Source organism: Rhyacophila brunnea, unplaced genomic scaffold (assembly GCF_057557595.1).
Source record: "Rhyacophila brunnea isolate RB1 unplaced genomic scaffold, BYU_Rbru_1.0 scaffold_20, whole genome shotgun sequence".
Classification (NCBI taxonomy): domain Eukaryota; kingdom Metazoa; phylum Arthropoda; class Insecta; order Trichoptera; family Rhyacophilidae; genus Rhyacophila; species Rhyacophila brunnea.
Window position 1 is genome coordinate 30,893,581 of NW_028232860.1, and position 19,102 is coordinate 30,912,682.

General features: G+C 30.8%; 1 protein-coding gene across 1 annotated transcript in view; it reads left to right on the forward strand.

Moving 5' to 3' along the window:
• Window positions 1–19,102, forward strand: part of LOC147071519 (adhesion molecule nephrin-like) — a 488,003-nt gene that overhangs the window by 12,298 nt on the left and 456,603 nt on the right. Inside the window, exons 2-3 of the mRNA XM_085947963.1 lie at window positions 1,232–1,364; window positions 13,345–13,553. Of these exons, the coding sequence (XP_085804089.1) occupies window positions 1,232–1,364; window positions 13,345–13,553 (342 nt within the window). The remainder of the gene's footprint in view (window positions 1–1,231; window positions 1,365–13,344; window positions 13,554–19,102) is intronic.

Consider the following 19,102-nt stretch of genomic DNA (forward strand, 5'->3'; position numbering starts at 1 on the left):
TTTAAACGTATCTAAATGGTTAGCTGTTTGTCGCATCGATTGATAAATTATCAATACATTATGTTAAACACCTTTCTGTATTCTGTTGATTCAAATTATTTTTTTTACATACAGTAATATTACAAATTAAAAGAGAAAGAGAAAGCCAATTAGATAACGCCATGATAGTATCCACTTAACCTCAAATAAAGGAGTCTTGAAATTTTATTTTGAACTCGCTCCACCATAAGGTCGTATTTTAACTGATATGGGGCTCAAGTAATCGACCCACTCTCAAACCGGCTTTTAACTTGGAAAATATAAAAAAATTTTAACACAGTACCATCCAAAATACCCGGAAAGTACGTAAGCCGAAGCCCAACATTAATTTTATTGTAGCGCCTTTTTACAAATGATAGCCATATCGCTACCAAATGACAGTTTAGTGTCATACTTAACATATTATGAAACGTAACATTGTTATACTATGCCCTGATTTTACCACGTTTTTATTAGCTCGTATTCTTGATTGTCCGGTACAGATTTCTTCTTGTGTGTCCAGTATACATTTTTTCTTGTTTGTCCAAGATTTGTATTGGACGATTGAAGATTTTTAACTAACTTGCCGATGAATTAGACATTTGAAACTTTTAGAATAATATATCAGAACATGGCGACAATGCATTCTTTTATTACTTTTAGCCATTTTTAAGCAGAATTGAATTCATTTTCAGTTAATCCTGTTTTGTATGGAAAGTTATTATTGTTGGTTGCTAAGGGGGTCCTAGCAACTAAATTATTAATATATACGTGCGTTACTATGGAAATCAATATGAAATATCAAAATAACATTTTAGTATTCTATATTTATTCATTATTTCTATCCAAGTACAATAAAAGTTTTTTATTAATACATATAATTGTCAAGTTTATATGATTCAACAGAAAATTTAAAAACGTGGTATATAAAAAGTTATTTTTATCTTGTAATTATTTATTAGCGAGTTAATTGATTTTGTGAATTTATAGTTGATTGGTGTTTTTTGAATTTTAATCTATCCATATTATTATATAATTACATAAATTGTTTTAAATATACTATGCTTGATAAGTTTTTATAAAAACATACCTACGCAAAATCATTATCTATAACGAATATTGATTGGAAATATATTCATATTATATATTCATACATTCTCTTCTCTCTAAAACTTTTCTATATCTAATATATGTCTTTATTTATTTTTTCCAGTACCAGTGACACAAGTCATAGCCGTGGCAGGCGAGCCGGTCTATCTCCCTTGCGACATTTCCACCTCGGATTATGGAGATGCGGTGTTATTAGTTTTGTGGTACAGAGAAGACCTAGGCACTCCAATTTACAGGTAAGCTATAATACGATAAAATAACATTTCTTTATCTGAATATCCATATGGTTATATACCACCGTGCAATAGGGTTTTTGGTATAAAAATATATATATTTTATCAAGAAAAATATAGATACATTTCATTTCAATAAATTAAAATATTATATACCTACAACTATGATACATTGAAACTGTAACTATAAAAAGCTTAAAAAACATACATATTATATAAAAAATTCTATAAAAAATTTGGATTACATAATAAATAATCTTATGTAACTATTTATGATAAAATAGGTCAGGGTTGGCAAACCTTTTCACGTACGCGTGACAAACTTTCCCAAATATAATTTTTTTTTACTGCTCTGCGTACCGAGTAGTTTTTCATGGGGAAAAATGTAACTTTTAACAATCCTATTAAAATGATGATTTTCTAATAAGTATACATTTATATCTTTATCATTTTTACCACATTAACTCGTATTCTTGTTTGTCTAATACAAATCTTGCAATCGATTTTTAACTAACTTCCCGACTAGCTAGACATTTTAGTATTTTTCAGAATACGATGACAATGTATTCTTTTAATACTTTTAGCCATCTTTAAGCAGAATTGAATTCATTTTCAGTTAATTCTGTTTTGTATAGAAAGTTATTTCGGAAAAAAATTCGTAAAAAAGTAAAACACTATTATTGGTTGCTTAGGGGGTCTTAGCAACTAAATTATTAACATATACGTGCGTTACTATGGAAATCAATATCAAATGTCTAAATGACATTTCAGTATTCTATATTTATTCAGTATTTCTATCAGTACAAAAAAAAGTATTTATTAATACATAAAATTGTCAAGTTTATATGATTTAACAGAAAATTAAAAAAAAAACGTGGTATATAAAAAGATATTTTTATCTTATATTTATTTTCAATTTAGCTATACACTTTGGTCTTCTAATTTTGAAACTGTCAGAATTACTACTACTAGCTTAACCAAGTTTTTGTTTCTAATTATTGGTTTTGACGATTTATACGCTTATCGTACAAACACTTTAACTATTCATAATTATTTGTTTGTTATGTTTTTATTGTGATCCTCGACTTAATAAGTAGGTGATAAAGTTTTTGCCTACTTTGTTGTATTGATTTGTTATATAAGTTAGAGTTAATTGTATTCGTTGTTAGTGTGTATTTGCCTTTTGGTGAGTGAAGTGTATACAGTGCCTGAAGACGCGGAAAGGCGAAATCCGGGTCGCAAAAAACAACTCAAATGGAATAGTACAAAACTTAAATCCATTCGAATTTTAATAAAAATCCCATCAAGTAACTTCGGTCGATAGTACCTATTAATATTAATTATTTTACTATCTACACTATTTATCATTTCAGATAAAAATATACATCGTTAGTTAGCATGTTAAAACAGTTTTTTCTATTAAATTTCTTGCGCGGTAATTTAAAAAAAATACAGTTTCCATATAAAGTAAAAAAAATACAAATCTGAAAAACTGCTCAGTTATTCCGAATAGGTATATGAAATATTAGGTGCTTATAAAATTTGTCGATAGTAAAAAAAATGCAATGTTTAATTTATCGTTTGTAGACATTCAATTGAATGGTAGACTGTATTTTACAGAAGAAAAAATACAAACATAAATTCATTTAATTTCTATTTGCTTCCAAATCACGTACAGTCTAATTATGTTTACTTATCTCGGAGAGCGGGTGACATATTTTCATTTCATTCTTTTAGCTAATAAAAAAATTATCAAGCGAAACACGTGGGAAAAAATGCGTTCGGTGTATAATAATATAATGAACACTTCATTTATGTCATATGGTCTGTCAACTGCTCGCGTATTTTTTTTAAGTATATGTAGGTACAGAAAATATAATTTTTTAAGAATCGTAACTTAAATGACCAAAACCAGCAAAAATTGAATCATTTTAGCCCCATATTTCTTTCACATCAGACAACAAATCAGTCTGGACAAAATCATTGTTCGTTAAAAAATTTTAACATATTGTGATTCCTTGCTTGTTGATTCTACCTGACTAACCTACCTCTCTAGTTGATAGATACTATTCGAATTTTATCTTATATGCATAAATGTCTCATCTTTAAGCAGGTAACTCAGAAATAATGGGAGCTGAAATACCTAACGGGTAAGGAGTACTAGGTTACCTATCTCGAGTAAAGAAGAATCCAGGATGTGCACGTGTCAAGAACACGCCATAACTCGAATACTGACAACTGCTCTCGGTTTATGCATTGACGCTAATTTAATATTGGTGTATTACACACACCATTGCACGTGCATAATGCGTGTTCAATTATCGTAGAACACTCACTCATTCAAAACCCAGCATCAAAATGAAGTGTATTAAATAAAGCCTATCGGAATTATATTTATTATCTGTTCTGTGTCTTCAAGATATATTATGTATTGCCCATTTCATTTCGATTTTTAGAAATCTTATTTATATTGTATATATTTGTCTGTTTTTGTTTTCATATTGAATTGTGTTATTAACCAGTATAAACCTTTCCATACCATGATGTCTAATTTCTGCATTTCGGTATTTTACCGAAAGCCCAAGTTGTACATCCAATATATTATAGTATTATGTCATGACAGCAAAGACACACTGATTTGACAAGTCGCTTTTGAAGTCATTATTTCAGCAGCTAAAAAGACTTTAACTCAGATTTATTTTGTAAACAATTGGTATTTTTTAATAAATATAGACGCGTCCTGCTAGCTGTGTCGTGTTGTTTTACTAATGTACTGAAAAATGCGTAGGTTTTCAAAATTAAAAACTTGACCCCCTTGACACTTGACAAAGTATCATGTCTCATAATTATACAGAAACACGTTTAGCACCTACGCATATTTTGAATAATTAGCATTTGGTCAAGTATAATAATAGAAAGGTTATATTTATGGGGCATGAATTTAACCAGTTAAATAAATACAAATAAAAATCGGTGTTTCTTTAAGAGAATTTTAATTGAAAACCAAGGACGTGGATTCCATTAACAATACATCTCTATAACTGATTATCTCTAGCCATAGTATGAGTACAAAAACATAGCTGGTTTAATTATTGCCTATTTAAGGGGGGACATGCTCAGCGTAGGTCAAAATGGAGCTTCTGTTCTATTTTCAAAGCATGATCCTGGACATTCCTTAAACGTTGTAGATAATCTATTTATATAATTTTGAAGCCTCATTATCCTTTATATTTATTTTAAACATTCGATGACTGCATAAAGTATTTTAATTACATAAAATAGTATTCTTTTAAACCTCTCGCTCTAATTTTTTAGAATATAGTCATATTTCAGTACATAAATGTGCAGTGGTGTTAAGATTTTTTACGTTTACTAATTTTTAAACGCCTTTATAAAACCATCAGTATAATTTAAATTTACATTATTATAGTGAAATATTTACGATAAAAAATTATATTGATAATCTCTGTGATCCCAAATTTGACATTTTATTATTCAAATAATGGGCAAGATAAACACATTTTTGAAGATAATTCTAAAGATACTAATTATAAGCTATGTCTTTGACCATTCAAGTGTGATAAACATCCTACGAATAATGATTGGTTTATAATAATTATTGACCTAAGAATAAGGTAGTGTTTTTTTGAAATACGCCATTTCTTTTGGCATTCCCCAGTAGTAAAGCTACAACATACGGCCGTAGCCATAAATTGACAAACTATAATTGAAGTAAGGAGTAAATTTATGTTAACGCACGTGTTTGAACATGTACCGTTTAAAAAAAAATCGGTTAGGTTAGGTTGTTTATCCAGTACAAATCTTGCAATCGATTTTAACTAACTTACCAACTAGCTAGACATTTGAAACTGTTAGAATATATCAGAACACAATGCTTATGCATTCTTTTAATACTTTTAGCCATCTTTAAGTAGAATTGAATTCATTTTCAGTTAATTCTGTTTTGTATGAAAAGTTATTTCGGAAGAAATCCGTAATCCAATCCACTATTATTGGTTGCTAAGGGGGTGGTCCTAGCAACTTAATTATTAATATATACGTGCGTTACTATGGAAATCAAAATGACATTACAGTATTCTATATTTGTTTGCTTATTGCAAGATAGCAAAAAAATGATTTGTTGACAATTGCCTTATTTGTCCTAAATTATTAATACATAGAATTGTCAAGTTTATATGATTCAACAGAAAATTTAAAAACGTGGTATATAAAAAGTTCTTTTTATGTTGTTATTATTTCAATTAACATAAAACGGAATAATATTCCATATTTAATAGAAAATTATAGGGGAAAGGTAGTTTAAATCTCGGGTTCTTCACTAAAAACAGAAACACTGTCTTTTTACTTAGCAGTGCAGAAAAGGCCCGATATGTTGATTAGCAAGTACATACCTGCTGACAAATTATATAGTCTTGCAGCTGTACGCAATTAAATACGAAGGGCCGTTTAACTTAAAATTGGTAGAAACAAAGAACAAGAAACTGAGAAGAAGAAAAAAGGGTAGGTAGAAAGAATCTTTACATAATATTGGATTGACTTTATTTAGCTGACGAATTACATTAAAATTATATTCTATTATCTTCTTCTTATTATGCCATCCCCTAGCGGAGGCCACCATCAAGGCGATCTTAGATTTGTCGTTTGCTACCCAGAACAGTCCGGTGGAGCTGCACTCGTACCAATCACGTTCTTTTGCCACAAAATGCGGCGCCGTCCTCTGCTACGCTTACCATTGATCTTTCCTTGAATGAAAAGTTGGGGAATGCTGTATTTTTGTCCTCTCGTAATGTGACCGAGGTACTGTAGTTTCCTGGAATTGATACTACGTAGAACTTCTCGGTCCTTTCCCATTCGATTGAGAACTTCAACATTTGTCACCCGGTCAGTCCAAGAAATTGGACCTGACATCTCTTGGTTTAGCATCCATAGTTCCATACCATAGAAAAGAATTGAGAGAACATAGCAACGTATCATACGCAGTCTCAGACCTAGGTTAAGGTCTCGATTGCTAAGGAGGCGTCTCATTTTGAGAAAGGCGCTCCTTGCGATATCAATTCTAGTTTTTTTTTCTTGAGACTGGTCCCATTTCTCATTGAGCCATGTACCTAGTATAGTTCTAGTATAGTTGATAATGAATCGTTCGTTCAGTTTTTTGATTTTCGCGAGATTAGTTATTTTGTTGATACGACACATTGCCAGAATATTTTTGACTTATTGTGATACATATTCCACATAATTATATGATTTATTTTAATTAATAAAATATCTTTTTAGTAACAATTGACATTTAACTATGTTAAAATGATATCTTCTTATAAAATAGGAAAAGATCGCATTTTAGTGTACACTTCTGAAATCATGAGTCTTTCGCGAAGATCATTCTAAAATTTAGTACCCACTCGTATAATAAATTCGTGTACAAAAAGCGAACGTTAGATTACAAAAAAGTATTGTTTGTTTCGGTTCACGACATATAAATCACTGGCAGTGATACACAAACAGAAAAATATAGTATCAGGGCGGCAGAAAAGACGGGAAAGTAACAACAAAGTGGAATCCTATCTCTCTCGGGTGACTTTTATTTATGTCTGGCACTTTGCAGATTTTTCAATATACATGAGATATTTCTGGGTCACTTCCCGCCAAAGAAATTTATCGGAATCAATTGGATACTCGAGCGGAGTGTATGCGAACGCCCCTTCGCGTCAGGGACTTTAATATAATAATATGAATCTTGCAATCTTTCAAAGAAATCTGAATAATGCCGATACAGTCTTCTATGCGCCTGATAACTATCATGACAAAAATATGATTCTCCAAAGCGCTACATTGGCTGAGAGTTCTCCGTTCACTTCAAAGTGCATATTTATAGGATCAAATCAAATCAAATTTATTTATTTTACACACAATGAACTTAACAAATTATAAATTCAAAGCGTTCACGACATGACATAAAATAAGTGTTAATAATTTAAAAAAATTTAAATACCGAGAAGTGTGTGTTAATAATACAATAGGTAATAAAATAAGAAAATAAATCAAATAAAATAACAAAGTAAAAGTAGATGGAAGCACACAGAGTGAACTTTGATAGACCCTATCTTAAAAACTTATAAAACAACGTCCACCTAAATTCACCCTCACGTAAGTGGAATATATCAATATCCGAAGCGATTTCATTAAACATGGCCCTCCCAATCGGCATTACTAATGGTAGGCTAGTTCTGCAGCGTGGGAGAACAAACAATATATATACTAGTATATCTGGAGTAATGTGATTAAGAGCATACATAATAAGTGAAAAGTCAAATAATCGCAATTCATATCACAAATGCAGCAAACGAAGACAATACTCTAATGAATGCAATTAACTATGATTATTTGGAAAGATTGAACTATGTTCTTGAAATTCAAAATGATCATCTTGATCATCAAGTCTTCAGCGTTTTTCGAAATGCCTGTTTACACTAAATAACAACAAATAGCATATTTTAAATCATCTTATTGTAACGATATGAAAACGGTAATCATATATTTTTATTCCTACTATTTTCTTATATCATATAGAATTCCATGAGCTAATTTTTTTTTTTTTAATAAGGTCGGTAACATCAAAATATTAAAATACGCGTGCAGGTGAGTATTATCAACAATAGGTGAAACGAAATTTTGCATACATCGTCAATTGCCAAGTGCATTCGAGACGTCGATTTTTTTTGTGATGGCGTCATAAAAATATATTCTTATATCTTGTAAAGATTACTAAAAAACGTTATGCCTGTACTCGAAAAAGAAAACATCTCAATGAATATATATTTTATTATTACTAATATAAAAATAAATATAACACTAAATGGACACATCTTGAATATTTATGACAAATTGTTTTTCGTGCGGCACGCGTCATTAGCAAAATCAATATTAGGTACTTAAAACACTATACATGGCGTCATTATTGGTCCTCTTATTTTTCTGTGATTTTTTGGCAATGGCCAAAGCAATGAACTGAGTTTTGATATGTAGGGTTTGTAGGTATAGTCTGTATGGGCGATGTTATAATACGGTTACCAAAAGCTACATCGATGTAAGAGTGAAAATTTCCTGTGTCTTGTTTTCCGATAAGTAGGGTTACGTGAACGTCGCGTATTGCCAAACCCTATCTATCACTTTGCAGCGAAATTGTCGTGGAACAATAATTAATCCACATTTTGACAACCTCGATTTAACGCCTATGATACAAAATGCATTGCCAAACTCTCCTTATGCGCCAGTCCTTATATCGTTTTAGGGTTTGGCAAGTAGATTTCAATGCCACCTAAATAAAATGTACCTACCTAGTCCTACATTATACTGACATGCATCGAAGGATAATAAATTAATATTTTTATTGGTTTAATTGATATTATTTTAAATTACTGGACGAATTTGGTTGTGTTTTTTTTACGAAATAGAATAATTACATTTTTTTAAATTTATTGACTATTTTTTATAAATTAAAGGGCATTCCTCCTGTGTTAAGTCAAAATACCTCATTTAAATCCATTTTTGCAAGGAGACACAATGCGTTTCTAAACAAATTGTTTATATTTTTAATCATTTCACAATTCCATCAAAAAATACTGTTGGTTGAGATTTTTCCCATTTTTCAAGTTAACTAAAAGAATGTAATTATCATAATACAAAGACTCTCAACTGTGTTGCATGTCATTAACGACTGCCCTATACTAGAAAGGGAGCGATAGACTTTCAAGACTCAATGTAGACATCATAACCATGATATTGACCTCCAAAAGCCTCACGAAACACTAAGCAATAGAACAACACAAGAACAAACACTACACAACATATTTAATTCTAGCTGTAAAGAAAATTAAAGATATAAAAATGGAGGATTAGCCACACATCAATGCAACTAACCCTCCCAACCACCTTGTACGAAAAAGCAAGGGAATGGTTATTTATATTTAAAAAAACTACAAAGACTCTTATAACCATAAGCATCACTAAAGATTTGATTTATAACTGTTACTCTGAAATGTTTACATTGGCACAGACAATTTTCCAAGTATTTTGTGGCTATATATTTTTTACAAAGAAAATTTTATTTAATTATTTTAATAAGTAATTGATTATTAATATAATATCATAAATCGCTTTTTAATAATTTTAGAATTAAATTATAATAGACATTATTAATTATACGATTTAATTAAAATCGGTTCGATTAAATTTATATATATTACTAAATATGTCACTTTTCAAATAATAAATATTAATTAAAGCATCCTTTAAAAACACATAATTAATTTAAAAGTCTAGACTATTGTTTTATAATTTCCCAGTATTAATAAATGTATCTCAATATAAAGCCCTTAATCGGAAATAATAAATATTATTAAATCATTGCCCCTACCCCAAAGTCGTTTCAAATCCTTTTTAGATTCTAGACAGTTTTATTTCTAGATAGCTGGTTTTTTGGAACAAATTTAGAACGATATAGAACCTCCTTAAATATGGAATTGATTACAAATTATCCGAAATGAACAATATGACAATAATGAACGTCGAAAGTTTAATTATTTTAGATTTTAAATGATATTAGGTAAAGAATTTTACATAAAATATATCCCTAAGTTAATAGTTAACTGAAAGTACACACAAAATTGCTGTCTCTATGTGTGCATCAGCAGGGATTTATAATTATTTAAGGCTTATAATTAATAATTTAGGTGTACATTATGTTGGATTTTGTGTTCGGTTTTGTCATTGTTTAGGTATGTCTCTCTCGTTTTATTTCACGTCAAATAAAGCATCAAATCAATTAAATACAATAACTCCTCCAAAACAAACCGCCCGGTACCACACTCGGTTTTAATCGAGCATATCACAAGGTCCTACGCCTGGTAATGTCTCAAAAGCAGATACCCAAGTCTTCAAGTCGCCACACTCTCAAATAAGCTTTGACTGAGTTTAATTTTTTTATTCAAATATGCGATGGGACAGTAAAGCACAGATAATTATGAAACATAAAAAATAAACGAGTTTAATGATATATAGGTATAATACAAAAATAAAACTATCTGAAGAAGTCTTCACGTCCGCAAAAAAACGCAGCAAATTTCTTAATTGCAATACAATTTGCGACCGCGTCGGACGGCCCAGTGGTCCTAACAGCTAATTAGACCTTTTTTCACTTTTAGAGCACGTTCTCGGTCATTTTCAGAGAATTTGGTTTGCATCCTCATATCGGTTGTGTGACATGTACAAGCTCAGAGAGTTTGGCAGTGAGTCTAGCATGGCCAGTCAAAAACTGACTACTGTGGTTGTCTCAAGTCAATTTGGTTAAATCCAATCGCTATTGTACGTTAAGGAAAAAACAAAAATATTTATCTGCCCTTGGTAAAATCATTCCACTTTAGCTGCCAGGTCTTAAAAACCCTCAGTTCGTAATATTTGCATGTACGTCTCCACCCCAATTGTTTATTTTTGATACCGCGCAGTATGCTCCACTAAATGAGCCCATCACTCCATATTTTGGTCATGTACTATGTCTCTGAGTCATACAAAATAACTGATTTAACTACTACTGCATTACTCTTATATATATATATTTTGTAACTATTTTTTTTATTCAAAGAAAAGTTCACAAGATTTAAAAATGTAACATTCTAATTATTGAACATACATAATTTTGAATTTAATAAGATAATTTTTACTTTCAAAATTATGTATGTTCAATAATTAGAATGTTACATTTTTAAATCTTGTGAATTATTCTTTGAATAAAGAAAAGTTATTTAAAAATTATTAGCAATTTCAAGTAAGTTACAACAAAAAATCTCAGAGTGATCCATGACGTCGGTTAGTAATTAAAGTAATACCAACTTTGATTTACAATACAAAAGCCGATCGCCAATAGTACCTCAATTTGGAAAGCGCTTCAGATAGTATTAAGAGCCATTAGTTAAAATTTGTCGCAATTAAGTATGGCGCCTATAGCAAAGTGGTCTATGTGCATGGACGCGAAGCCCGAGAGATGCAGGTTCGATTCCTGCTGGAAAAAGATTTTCTCTGGTTATAATAAGTGTTTTCAAAATTATGTATATTTTTTTGTATTTTGAGTATTATTTATTATAACTTTCATTACTTTTATTTCTAACTTAGTTAATATATTGGTTATAATAAGTAAAAAGTAAGTAAAAAGTTACTTATTGAATCATTACTCTCCCTTAAAGTATATTAAAGTTAATATACAATGTTCTTACGTACATCATAGCTCTCGGTAACATCTCAAGTTGTCAGATACTTTCAAAGTTTTAAGTGGATAACATATCTTAGGCGTACTTATAGTTACTCGAAAAACATCTTATGTAATATGACTAGGGCGTAAGGCATTCTGTCTCTTGTACAACAGACACTTTTGGGTGCTTATCCCTCCCCCTCGGAGAGATTTAGTAAAATACTTGTGCGTTAACGTAGTTTGTGCTATGCTCTTCGATAAAATAAATGATTTTTAAAAGTATATACTTAGCTATAACATCTGAAGATGGTACTACTAAGTATTAAATAATATGTTATATTATACTTAGTCATTTCGTTCGTTGACTGAAAGACACATTTTTTAACTTAACTTCTTGAATGGTACGAACTAGGGAATGCAATACCGAATGAAAATATCAATACCGGTACTTCAGTATTTTCCTATTGAATACCGGTATTGGAAAAAAACAGCAGTATCTAGCAATAAATAATATAATATATTATGTAAAAATTTCTTCAAAATATTAATATTTTATATCATGTGTCTTTTCAAATTCACATTCAGTTCGGCACATGTTCAAATACGCGCGTTAACATGATCTTACTTCTTAGTTTATTTATCGTTTGTCAATGTATGGCTAAGGCCGTATGTTGTGGCTTAACCACTGGGAAATGTGCGTATTTCAAAAAAATACTACCTTATTCTTAGGTCAATAATTAATATAAAACAATCATTATTCGTAGAATGTTTATCACGTCATTTGAAACATCAAAACATATCTTATAATCAATATCTTTAGAATTATCTTCAAAAATGTGTTAACCGTGCCCATTTTTTGAATAATAAAATGCCTATTTCTTGTCAAATTTGGGATCACAGAGATTATAAAATATATTTTTTTATAGTAAATATTTCACTAGGTATATAATGTTAACATTAATTTTACTAATGGTTTTATAAATGCGTTTAAAAATTAAAAAATCTAAAACATCTTAACACCACTGCACATGGATGTATTGAAATATGATTATATTCTAAAACAATAGATCGAGAGGTTTAAAAGAATAATATTTTATGTAATAAAAAACTTTATGCAGTCATCAAATGTTTAAAATAAATATAAAAGATAATAAGGCTTCAAAATTATATAAATATATTATCTACAACGTTTAGGGAATGTTCAGGCTAATGCTCTGAAAATACCATGAAAGCTCCATTTTGACCTAGGTTGGGCATGTCGGCCGTTATAATACAAAAATATGAAAAACTACCCTCGATAGCGGCCGATAGTAGTCTTGTGTATAGAATAGATGCGCTGGTTATTAATCATTAAAGTATGTGATAAATAGTACTACCTATCTACATAATAGTTTGTTTTATTTTAAGTAACACAATTTTAAAGTTAACCAAAATTAGCAAATCTTTCGTACGGTTTTGAATACGATTTTAATGCCATATAATCTGGTTGTAAAAACTAATTAAAAAAGTCAATATTATAGTATTATATCTTTGAAAGTATAGTCTTAAGTTTAATATACAATTATTTCATGAGTGATAATTAAAAATAGTGTTACTGGAAAAAGTTAAGTCTTTTGAATAACCCAGTTAACCTCTGAAGCCTATATTTTATTTAGACGTACATAAATATATATTTTTTTTATCTGAAATAGTCTTACTGATTTTTCATTTGTTTTTTTTCAGCGTGGACGCAAGGGAGCGTGATTTCGGTATCGCCGAAAGGTGGTCGGACGAGGGTGTGTTTGCCAACAGGGCGTACTTCATGCCCGAGCGCCGCCCTGCCCAGCTAGGGGTAGACCGCGCTCGGGAGCAGGACCAAGGGTTATATAGGTGCAGAGTGGATTTCAAGGTGGCACAGACGAGGAATAGTAAAGTCAACTTAACAGTCATAGGTAAGTGTTTTTTTTTTCTCAGGACATAAGTGATAAAATAATCTGTATGTACCTTACAGTCATTGTGTTAATAAGTTTAAAATACAAATTTTGTATTTGAAATATCATATATTTAAAGACAATTAACATTTTCACTTAATTATTAATACCAGAATCCGGAATTTTTAAAACATTTTAAAAGTACAATATTATCTTATGTCTTTTTGGAATTAAAATACTCCAGCTCTCAGGTCCAGAACATATTTGCGTTAATATAATTAAGTATATTTTACGATTTACTTAGGTGTATGTTACGTGTATCATAATATGTGATATATCTATCTACTTTATAGTGTTAGTACCTATTTATATAATATAAAAGTCCCGCTTGAAAAGGTTTTTCATTATTTTACATATTCATAGAGACTCGAAACTGAGCAGTGACAACATTTTGGTACTGTTCGGTTATACGGAATACAGCGGAAAACGCATTTTGAAAATACCAGATAAACTGGATTATTTGTTAGGTTAACCTAACCAAAGATAACCTAACCTAACCTAACATAACCTAACCTAACATAACCTAACCTAACCCAACCTAACCTAACCTAACCTAACCTAAACTAACCCAAACTAACAAATAATCCAGTTTATCGGCTATTTTCAAAATGCGTTTTCCGCTGTATTCCGTATAACCGAACAGTACCAAAATACTTATATTATTAATGACGCAATTTTTCTGAAACTTCACAGATTTTTCGTATACTTACGGTTTATATTATATAGAAAACTACTAAAAAATAAGAATCGGCAATTTACTTTTTAAGATAATGAAAAAGAAAGTGGAGTCCTGCTTGTTTGATAGAAATAATGCTTAATTACCCAGTGCAGTTGAATATTTTTCATTTTTACAAAATTATCCAGAACACACCGAAATCACAGTTAACAAATTTTAACAAAAATTGCCCGTAAAATAAGAATTGTTTTATCTTTAACGCTATGAAATTATGTCATACTAGCACATTTTCTTTGGCTGCAATTTTTTTAGCTGGCCTGTTTACTTTCTTGTCATTTCTAGAGTGAAGTGCGTATTCTATTCTTTCCATTTTATATTATATATTATAATATAATCATTAGTACTTTTGCATTATACTTCGTTAGTTTGTGTGATTATTTCTAAAACAAAGTTTTTTGGCGATTAGAGTTCAAACCAAAACACCGAATACTTTTTAGTAAAGGTATTTAATCAAACAGGGTAGGTAGGTGTATGGTCCACCTACAATGGCCGCAGGCCGAATTAATCCGGTTATTTGTTTGTTAAACAATGAAAAATTCGTGTTTTTAAAGTAATTTATTTCCATTATTACGAATCTAATAATGAAAAACATATTAAAGCTGCAAAATAAACAATTTTCATATTATTTCACGCAGGTTTAAAATTATAAATCGTAGAAGTTTTTTGAAAACAATGGCTCGTAATAGCTTCCGTGGGAAACGATCCAGATTTTTCTTCTTTAAACGAAATATACGTCATGTATTCTGTTTTAATCAAATTATTTTGAAAAAAATATTTTCATATTGTTATCATACAATCAATCAGTATAACACACGTCTTAAAAAAACTGTTGTTATGTACTACAATTTTTTAGATTAATAGCGCTTGTACACGTGTCTGGATTTACTGGCGGCAATAGTGAGTATTTTAAGCTATCGTGACAATTGTGCTGACTGTCTCTCCAATTTCATTCTTTAAGAATAAGCGAGACGCGATGTTATTGTTTTATGGTACTATTTTTTGTACATTTGACAGGTAGTGAAAATCGGTCAACCTGAAAATTCGTTCGTAGTTCGTTTTTTTGCCATATCTTTTACAATATCCAATTATTTTGCGTTGACGTTAAGCTCTTTGTAAAAGGTAAGGCTATCACCGCCTTGTCCATTGCTTAAAAAACGCTGTCCTCGAAAAAAAATCATTATTTTGAAATAAAAATAATCCTAGATAGACAAGTCAGGACTATAGGTAGTTTCATATTTTGTCAATATTATATAATATATTTGCGCGTTGGAAGACTGACACGCTTGATTAACTCCCATTAAAGATTCTTGTATTGGTGTAACTCTCTCGTGTTATGGTTGTCTTGAGTGGTTGTCCAGGAGCAGCCTCTATCTAAAACACAGTTACCATGACAGATTTTTCAAGTCACTTCCACTGCATAAATGCACACTGGGTGAGAACCTAGTAGCTCTAAATTCTCTCGGCAGTATTGACGCATATTGTTTTTTTGAATCGACGATGTTAGAATTCGCAAAACCCATTTCGAATTGCTCATATATCCAATATCATATGAATTTTCAAATTATAACTATCAAGAATGCTGCTTCTACGGGTCGCCTAATATTAAAAGAAAGGTCATCTTTATTTGATTCTCTGCGACACAAAATTTTTGCTCTTAAAACTTTACTTTTAGGCATACAATCTAACACTATGCAATTATGGATCTCTTTCAGCATATTTGATAAAATAAAAATTACAAAATAGTGAAAAAAACTATATTAAAAAACAGTCGTAAATGATATAGGTATATTATTAACAATTTTTGTAGCCCAATCATTTATTGAAATTTGATGATAATTATATTTTTTTACAATAAATTTATTATTTTTTATCACATATGATTAATTCTATATGTACCGTGTTGAATACGTTGAATCATATGAGTTCATGCCGTATTCACATAAGCTTATTTTAATACCGACCTATTACGGCGGATGGACACATAGGATTAATTATTATTGTGCATGATTTTGGATACTCTCACATAGTATTAATTTAATATCGATTTTATTTGCTGATTGTATTTTTTTTTATTTGATCTTTCCACGAGTGAAAACAGATGGTAGAGAAAATGTGGTATCAATAACTCATTTTCATCAAAATCACTACATATGAAGTATATAATATACAAGGACTATTAAATTTATAATATCTGTAGTATTTATTCCACGTTATATAATCATCAGGACCGAAATTGTCAGCTTCAATTGGACATTAAGTTGATAATTTACAATTGAAGTGGATTAAATAGGTATTGGTGATTGTAAAATTTGATGGAATAAATACTACAATTTATTATATTATTTATTTTATTAAAAGCAATATTTTTCAAGCAGAATTGAAAGTTAACACGATTAAATCCATTACTTATATTACATTTTAAAACTGTTTTATTAAAATTTAAGTTACGACATTATTTTATTTGCTTCTTATTACTATTAAATAATACGAGGGTGGGTCAATAATTCCTTAGAAAAAAGCATTAAAACAGTTTTTATTTTTGTATTTTTTTTTTATTTCTCAACATAATCTCCTTGGAGCTCAATACACTTGGTTAGACGTTTCTCAATTTTTTTTAAGCCGTCAGAAAAATAAGTTTTCGGAAGGTCCTCAAAATAAGCATTTGTCCGATCGATGACTTCTTCATTTGCAAAAAAACCTTGTCCACTTAGCCATTTTTTTAAGTTTGGGAAAAGGAAAAAGTCACTGGGGGCTAAATCTGGCGAATACGGTGGGTGGTCGACCAATTCGAACTTCAATTCTTCAATTTTAGCCATTGATCGTAAACATGTGTGAACACGGGCATTGTCCTGATGAAAGAGGATTTTTTTCCTGTTTATATGAGGCCATTTTTCTTCAATTTTGTTTTTTAGCTGGTCCAATAAAGATGCATAATAATCCCCTGTTATTGTTTTTCCTTTTTCCAAATAGTCAACGAAAATAATTTCACGTGCATCCCAAAATACAGTAGCCATAACCTTACCAGCTGATTTTACGGTTTTCGCCTTCTTTGGACATGGTTTGTCTTCGCAATCCACTGCTTTGACTGTTCTTTCGTCTCGGGAGTATAGTGGTGTATCCATGTTTCATCTACAGTCACAAAGCGACGAAAAAATTCATCCGGATTGCGTTGCATGAGCGACAACAGGGCTTTAGAGGCCACCACCCTATTGCGTTTATTGTCGACTGTGAGCAAACGCGGCACCCATCTTGCAGAAATATTTTTCATGCCCAATTTGTCATGTAAAATAGAAATGACGCTACCTTTTGAGATCCCTGTAACCTCAATTATCTCACTCAACTTTAATCTTCGGTCACTTAACACCATATCGTGGATTTTATTGATCATTTCTGGTGTAGTCACCTCTACAGGACGTCATGAGCGTGGTTCATCCTTTGTTGATGTACGACCACGTTTAAATTCATTTAACCAGTTATAAATAGTTGCGAGTGAAGGAGCAGATATGCCGTGAACTAAATCCAACTCATTTTTTATTTCCTTTGCTGTTAACCCTTTTATATTAAAATGTTTAATAACAGCTCTAAACTCAATTTTCTCCATTTTCCATTTTTCCATTTTCCACAAGCAAATTTTTTTTTTAAATGTACGAAAAACACACAACAACCCGACCAATCTGATTGAAACTTCGCAGCATACTGAATCGGTAGTGCCGCTGCATGAAAACAAACCGCTTACAGTACTAGTCGCGCCACTTGTAGGCTTTTCTAAGGACTTATTGACCCACCCTCGTATATATGTTTGTATTATCCTAAATATACGTAAACAAACTCAAGAAAATATTAGACATTTTTTTATTAAAAATACATAGTTTTGACATAATTATTTTGAAATATATAAGAAAAAGTCCTAGTTAAGTCCTAGTATACGCTAATAGTCTTGCTTCTATTAATGTTATACCTATTACCGCACTTCCAGTATCCACTAAAAGGTCACTTGAAGGTCTCTGTAATATGGTTTTGAACACAATCCTCAGCCGCAAGGGAATGCTCGAGAAGAAGAAGCTTAACAGTTCAAATACAACTATTGTTGCACGTAACTATATACCACATATCCTTTTGGGAAATATCTAGAGTAAATCCACAAAGCACTATTTAGTGCAAGTCGTAAAATACGTCTCCTTGGCAAGTTGCAGTGTGCATGAGGAAAACGGGGTACTTAAATTTATCCGTGGTCAATTTATCTGACATCTTTCAAGGGAGATTTTGGAATTTCCCCGAATCAACTCGACCGTTAAATCAAAGCCGTATTTTATTGCGACGTTTTTAAGCGTTCGTAATACGTACCATCGAACATTGCCAAAGTAAGTATAATAAGAAAAATTCAACGTTCAGAAAACCCCAAAAAAATCATTAAAAATAAATACTCTCAACACTGAAAATGGTTGAATAAAATTGACTTCATTCTGATGAAAGACAGCTCTGTACTAATCATATGAATTTACAATTAATACTTGAAACGTGGTCTTAGTGTGTTTAAACTCCCATTTACATGGTTCACTTTTCATGATCGTCGCGGAGGAATCATCCGCAGTGGCCCGTGTAAACGCACATTCATCAACGAATCATCGAAAGTGATCATCCGGAATCAAAAGTGAATGAAATTGAACATGTTCTACTTTGGATCATTTTTGATCACAGCGGATGATTCCGCGCATGCGCACTGCGCCCCTAAGTACTGAAATATTTACATAGGTACGTGAACTGTCATTTTGGA